Raw genomic sequence first — 7,557 nt, 5'->3', positions numbered from 1 at the left:
ATGCTGTCAGTCATTGCGGTGCTTTAATGTAATGAGAAGTCCGTATGTCTCTGATCATTGTTTTCTGATTGGCAGTTTGGCGCTAACTCGGGATAGTATGAAGTCAGTGCAGAGGTCTCACTCCCCACGTAATTCTATGTTGTGCATTTCAGCGTGAGAAATACCATGTGTGGCGTGAGACCGTGAGAACTGGCTTAAATGCGTGAGTCTCACGGCCACTGCGTGAGACTTGAGACCCCTGGTAATACTTATACTAATATATACTAATATTTTTTCTTAGGCCTTAAAAAGTAATATTGCCAGAAAGATGTTTTAACAGCAGTGATACAGTATTTATTCAGGCTTTGTTGATTGTGTTAAAGTCTAGAAAAGCAAATACTGCAGGTCGGTGGTCTTGATCCTGTGGGGTCTATGTTTTTTACTGTATGTGTCATTGGAAAAAGTCTTTTTTTTTTCGGTCATGAGTTTGTCACCATCTTTATTTTTTTTCTCTATAGATTCAAAGACTAAAGCCTGTATGGATGTAAGTCCAACTTCACACATTAAAAATGAAATGTGTGTGTGGTTGTTATAAATGATACTCATATTAGTGGTTTGTGTTTGTTTTCACCTTGTTCCTCTTCTGTAGAATGGTGACCCTACCCTCCGTAAGACCTTGAGGGGGTTGTTGGAGCTGAAGGCCTCAGAGGAGGCTCTGAAATATTCGCCGTGTCCCTTACAGGCTGCTCAACAGGGTGGTCTTCCAGTGAAGACGCCAGAGGAGGTGGAGGCTGAAGCGAAGACTCTTGTTCTCTCTGAGGGCGGGGACCCCTCGAATTACAGGCTTCTTCTGAGCAGGTTTACCCTTCAGTTTGGGAAGTACAAAGGTCAAACCTTTAAATGGCTACTGGAGAATGATGTGGGCTATGCTGCCTACATAGTCACCGGCCACCAGAAGAAGAAAGCACACACTCAGCATCAGGACCACTCACGAACGGCCAACACGGTACTGCAAAGAAAAAAGGAGAGGCTGTCCACACACTGACACTTGCAAGCTACTAGATGTTTTCATTAACGGGACCTATTAAACCTACAATTTCTTTCGGCCATCCTCAGATATCCTCCCACTCACTTTGTGCTTTTAACAGCTCAATATATAGGGTCCGCTTGACTAAATTATTATTATTTTTTATTAAACTTCACTGCACGTGTTTTTCCTTAAAGAGTTAGAACTGACTGCAAGGTGTGTGTTTGAAAACTTGCCCCTATAATGAGGAATGTAGAAATACTTTTAATAATACAAATGTTTTTCCATTTAAAGGGTTCTTTGACCGCATATGCAATGGCTTACCCGGAGGTTGTGAATGAAGTCAGATCAAACTGTGCGTATGAGAGATCTAAAGAGAGATCCCGCCAGCCAGGCCGTGAAGGAGAGGCCCTTGTTGGATTTGGCGATTACCGCTTGGAGACGCTGCAGGATCTGTACGAGTCCAAGGACCCAAGAAAAATCAGGTATTTAAGGTAGCATGACTGAGTTTGGATCTCAGTCTAATTACCGACCTTAAAGCCCCTGCTTTGCTTTTTGTACACAGCTATGTCAAGTTCCTCCGGAACAAGGAGTCAACCTGCGACCCAGGGACAAAAATGGCAGATGCTGTCAAATACATTCTGCAGCGTGACCAAGCACAAGCAACAGCTGCAACCTTCTAACAAACTAATCAGTGCTCGCAGAGGGCCCAAACAGAGAGTGATCAGAAAGAAACGAGTCCAAAGTAACAGAGGACTCAAACACAGAAAATGCAAAAATGTAAAAAGAAAGTATGTATGAAAAAGCAAACACTGAAAAAGGAAAAAATGAAGATTCAAACAAATGAACAGAAACAAATAAAAAACAAATCAAAAAAAGGACTATCAAAGAAATGAATTACGAAGAAGACAAAAGAAACTACAAGAAACAATCTGTGTGGAGTTTGCATGTTCTCCCTATGCATGTGTGGGTTCCCTTCGGGTAATCTGGCTTCCTCCCACAGTCCAAAGACATGCTCGTTAGGTTCATTGGTGACTCTAAAAATTTTACTAACGAAAATTTGTCTAAGCTTGTTTGTATAATTCTAATGTTTTTCTCTGCCTCTGCAAAGCGCTTTGAATTGCCTGTGTTTTGAAATAAACTTTCAAAACAAACTAGTCTTGACTATCCTTTAAAACTCTCTAGAGTTAAATTGCTTATTGAAGACAGAGAGCAACAGAGATGAAGTGAAAAAGTTTATATTGATTTCAGATTGGGTTCAGCAGCTCCTCTTGTATGAAGATATTCTTGCTGAAGAGTTCACTCAATACGGTGCAACAATGTTCACTTACTATATGAAACAAGATGTGTCTATACAGCTGGTTTTTCAAGAATGACATTCACTCGGTAATGAAACTGGGTGTTGATAGTTCATTTATTTATTTGGACTCTCAGGATAAGACCTCAAAGCAGGAGTCTTCCCTCCCTGATCCACTGGCCATCGAAATCCAAGAGGAGGTTGAAGACTCAGTAACAAAACACGAGCCTTCAACCTGGAAAAAATTCCGACACTTTCTGGGGTTGAGGAAACCACGGAAGTGGAAGAAGAAGAAGCAGGATCACTCTGACCCCTCCTTAGCCCCCATCTAGACCCACCCTTCCCCCATCATCTCCCCCTAGGCCAGGGGTCTCCAACCCTGCTCCCGGAGAGCTATCTTCCTGCATGTTTTAGATTTCTCTGTACTCTAACGCACCTAAATTCAAATGTTCTGCTCATTATCAATCTCCTGACACGCTTCACTTGGTTGATAACGAGTAGATCATTCATATCAGGTGTGTTTGACAATGGAGAAAGCTAAAATATGCAGGAAGGTAGCTCTCCAGGAGCAGGGTTGGAGACCCCTGCCCTATGCCATATCCCCCCCACCCCTTCCCCTTGTGGGTTTTCTCCAGGATGCTCTGGTTTCCCCACAGATATTTAGCTTAGGTTAATTGGCTTACATCTCAATAAAACATTTTTGACAAATATTAAATTAAAAATGTTGACACTCTCATTTGGAATCGATATTCCAAGAAAAACAAATGAATAAATACAAATACTAAAACTAAAATTTCTGCAGAAATGTTTATATCTTGTCAGGTCAGTATTGTTGCAAAAAAGGTTAATTGGCTTCATAATTGTCAGTTATATTTCAGCAAACAATAAAATTAAAAATCATAATATCCAAGTTAAGTATATTGTCTGCTTTAAATTGTCATTGGTATTGAAACAAAACAAAACAAAATTCTGAAAATGTCATCTTTATATAAATGTATGTTTAGGGGTAGTAGTAGTTTGCAGTGGTAAGGTCGAGTTATTAGAGAATTCTGTTGACTTTGTCAATTCAACACACTTTTCTGACACAAATATCAGCTTCGCAGTTTTGGTCGTATTCCCACAGCATCCATTTTTCTCTCTCGTAATGCTCAAGCTCAAATGCTGAATGCTCACTTTTGTGTAACTAACAAATCATTATCATTTCAACGCTGCTCAGTTGAACTAAACATGCCGCACAAATGTCTGCGGTGCTGCTATCATCAGGTGTTTACATCTACAAACAAGGAAGAAATGGAAAACGACATTTAATTAAAAGGCTTGAATAAATGCATTTTTATAAACAGGGAATTATCTATAGCCAATTAGATCATTTAAGTGCAGATTTGAGAGTTTGATTTATTGTACTCATTAAGTGTTGCATCTGACTGCATGACAACCTAAATATAGTGTCTGGTAGCAGTTCTCCACAGTTAAGTGATCACTCTTTACATGCATGGTTTACGATCTTTCAGTAATTAATGCCTCCTCAGTTAGTTAGCTATCTAGCAAATTGGTGATCTTAGGGTTCCAATCCACATTATAAAGCTTTCTTGGTAGAGTTGAAGCTATTTCTCTGGCTTTAAATGAAACATCATAAACCTAGCAAGAAGTCATTACTCAAACATACTAAATCATGCATGACGAGAGAGTTACAAGTCACTTGTGGAGAGCAGCTACCAGATCATATGGTGAGCTAAACCTCAGGACAACTCTTTAGTGTTTCTTCGCTTCCAAATGACTGCCCAAATGTAGCACTAGGTGGTCATGTCGCACGACGGAAGTAAAGGGTTTACTTTTAAAAATGTATTTGTTTATGGTGCATGATTTTTAAACAAGTGTTTAATTTGCATTGACGAGAGATGTTAAAACACTTGGGCATCAGTGACATCTGACATGCTTTTGATTCACTACATGACCATCATTACATTTAGAAAAAAGGTGTAAAGTGCATCATATCAATACGTCAAAGCGCCCCCTCTTGGCTAAATAATAAAACTGTAGCAGGTGTACACAATGAAATATAAGTGATCAGGTACTTTACTCTAGCTGGAGCTAAAACGGTAACAATTTGCAAGAGCAGTCACTTTTCTATTTTCTGCCAAACTCACTTAACTGTATCACTGTAAACATATTGTATATATGTTTGTCTAGTGCAGGGGTGTCACACTCATATTAGGTAGGACATATGAGACCTCATAGGCCTTTTTCACAGTGGACATTTTTACTCCCAACAGGAGGAAAAGCACAGGTGTTTATAGTTGCATTAATGATGGCTGTTTTCCATTTAGCTGCTTCAATTTCATGGTCCTGCCTGTGTGCATACTGACTGCCTGTCATGGCTTTCTCAGACACCTGAATAGAACAGAACCATTGTTAAAGTTATTATTAACACCAGTGCTTTTCCTCCTGTTGGGTGTAAAAATGTCCGCAGTGAAATAAGCCCATAGGCCCATAGGGGCCGGACTATTTTGGCCCACATCATTATGACTTAAGCCCTCTTGTTGTCAAACGACCAATCATAAGTGCAGCAATAAGAAAAAGTATTATGATATTTTCCAGATCTTCTTGTGACCATATGGGTAAATCTTACTGGTGTGCTTATACTTAATGCTGTCAAATTGGCCTCTCTCCGAAGCACAACTTTTACATCCATGCTGTCCTACAATTGTAAAAAAGAATAAAAATATGCATGTTTGATCAGAAATTTGTAAAATCTCACCTGAGGGTTAGAAATGAGAGAAAGACATTGTTAAAGTTATTCTGCACCTCTGTGATATGGAGAGACAAAGCTGCCATTTGTCTCTCTGAATTTTTAGACTGGTTCCAACTAATGGGATAAATATAGGTTTTTTTAGTGCACAAGAACACCAAAATTAATTTCTCTTTGGCATAATGTCCACAAAAAATAAACTAATGTTTTCTATAATTATGTATTCACCAATGAATCTATTTATCAATTTATTTGTTGGAATATCCTTATTTCACATGTAACAAGATGTCTACATAAGTCATTGGGTGAGAGGCGGGGTACACCCTGGACAGGTTGCCAGTCAATCACCAGGCTGACAGACAACCTTTCATGCTCACATTCACATCTAAGGGCAATTTTGTAGACTCGTCAATGAACCTAACAAACATGCCTTTGGACTGTTAGAGGAAGCTGCAGAGGGGATACACGCATAAAGGGGGAGAGCTGCAAACTCCGCACAGAAAGGCCCACTACAGATTTCGAAGCAGAAACCTCCTAGCTGTGAGGTGACAGCGCTAACCACTGTGCACCTCTGAGCACGTAATTATTTCATCCATTTCCTCATGTTGATACTGGACCTCAACCTTTTTGTAAGAGACTTAAGGGGCATCTTGTAGAATTATATATTCAAGATGCCCTCTTAAAAGACAGGCATTTTATCATTCATGCATCCAGGGAAACCAATACTGACTTTAACAAAGTGCAGGTCTCTGCATGTTCCCTGAATAACACTGAAACTGCTTCCTGTGAAAATACTCTGTCATCTGTACCTTATGTAGCTTAATTCACTTGTCAATGATTAATGATACAATAAACCTTGATTGCTCTAACTTTTCTGTGCTTTGTTTAAGGTGAGGCCCTTGCCTGCCAGCAAATGTTTTCCCCTGAATTTAAAAGATGTGCTCCTCCCTCGCATTCGTCCTCACTTCTTGCGAGATTTGGCCCCAGGTGTGAGCTAGTGACATACCCACTAACTTGCAGCTTCTTGTCTGGCTTAATGCCAGATGCCAGCTTGTACGAAAGACTATTCAGTCCAAAAGGTATTGCTCACCTGGGGCAAAATACTCCAAAAAATAGCTCCACATTACTGCCAAGGGGCTAGTTTTGTCCCAGAAGTTTTGGCCACACCAACTCCGTGGTTGGAGTTTCACCATAGTCACCCGGTGCCCATCTTTCAATGAAAACACGCTCAGGGAGCCTGGGATGCTGCCATAATGTTGTGCTATTGTATTGCAGGCTGTAAGTCAAATAAATCACAGGCATCTGACAATCAATATCACCTTATCACTTCATATAAGCATCTTACCAGACCTTAACAGACTCTCGACTGTAAAAATCCAGAGGAAAGTCTCGCCATATTTCAAAGTAAAAAAATGTATTTGTAACCCGCTAGCTACCTTTAGGCAACAGCTAACTAACATTCAAACACTTCTTTGATAACATTACATTAGGTAACCAATATCCTTTTAGATAATAAATCACGTAGTTATTAGTTCGAAGCTAACATTATGTCAGCTAGGGATTTAAGCCGTTCCTAGTCTATCATGTAAAACTACCAAACCATTTTATTAGCTTTTAGCGACTTCCTACCTAACAGCAATATAATCTAGTAGGTGGGCAGGATGCTAACGTTAGCCTTTGTCTGACCATAGCTAATAAGCTATCTACTGTTTTATGTTGAAAATATGACCAGATTTCCCTCAGATTTTCACTGTTCATTGTCTTTTCACTCGCTGCTAAATCTGAGAGCGATTAATTGATATTTATTGTCAAAAACCAATACAACTAACAACCTTGACACAACAAATGCATTTGAGCCTCCCACCGTAAGCATGACGTCATGGCGGCTGTATGAATACTATGGCTTGTTGCAGATTTAAATGCAGGAAACAATATGGTATGCTCTTATCTTGGTTAGCTAAGTTTTGTTGCTATTGATCTTAAGTAAACAGTTACCTTTTCCTTACTTTAACTAAATATTCACACCTTTAAACTCAAAATAATGATGTGTAATCTCTCTGGAACATTAAGCTAACAATATTAAGACCTTGTGATTGCTAAAGACTGCCTTTTTACTGTCTACTTATCCTGGTGTGACTGTAATTTTCTGCTCATTGTGTAGATAAATCTGTTAGGATAATTTTTTAAAGATCTAATTTATCAAAGTAAAATCCATATTGAAAAAACTTTTTCTTTTAACCTTAAATTCTTTAATACTATGTTTAACCTACAATTGGAGACAATATATGTACAGTTGTCAAAGGGTAAATTATTCTTTTGAGTTGCAGTTGCACAGTTTGACCACAGGAGGTCACCCTTACACATCCTGCCATGACAGAGACATCTTCCGTCAAGCGACAGCTACACAGTTGTCACTGGTTGACCCATATCCAAAAATATGCTGTGGATACTGACACTAACACTTACACACTTTTACACGACCTGCCCTTTGCTTGGCCAACATGT

General features: G+C 39.3%; 1 protein-coding gene across 1 annotated transcript; it reads left to right on the top strand.

Annotated features, from left to right (window-relative positions):
* The first annotated feature begins 506 nt into the window (after positions 1-506).
* Positions 507-2,070, top strand: LOC138584798 (uncharacterized). The gene is made up of 4 exons (XM_069657111.1): positions 507-523; positions 629-985; positions 1,301-1,491; positions 1,572-2,070. The coding sequence occupies exons 1-4, from the start codon at positions 518-520 to the stop codon at positions 1,687-1,689; spliced, it is 672 nt and encodes a 223-aa protein (XP_069513212.1). The 5' UTR covers positions 507-517; the 3' UTR covers positions 1,690-2,070.
* The last annotated feature ends 5,487 nt before the right edge of the window (positions 2,071-7,557 follow it).

This window comes from Semicossyphus pulcher, unplaced genomic scaffold, assembly GCF_022749685.1.
Source record: "Semicossyphus pulcher isolate SPU_LCO1_2020_fin unplaced genomic scaffold, fSemPul1.0.p SCAF_9, whole genome shotgun sequence".
NCBI lineage: Eukaryota > Metazoa > Chordata > Actinopteri > Labriformes > Labridae > Semicossyphus > Semicossyphus pulcher.
This window is presented reverse-complemented; position numbering and strand designations above follow the sequence as displayed.

What these genes read in the sequence shown, in the direction of transcription:
- LOC138584798 (XM_069657111.1), top strand. An exon ending in ACTCACGAACGGCCAACACG is followed by an intron (nt 986 to 1,300) that starts GTACTGCAAAGA and finishes TTCCATTTAAAG; the next exon opens with GGTTCTTTGACCGCATATGC. An exon ending in AAGGACCCAAGAAAAATCAG is followed by an intron (nt 1,492 to 1,571) that starts GTATTTAAGGTA and finishes TTTTGTACACAG; the next exon opens with CTATGTCAAGTTCCTCCGGA.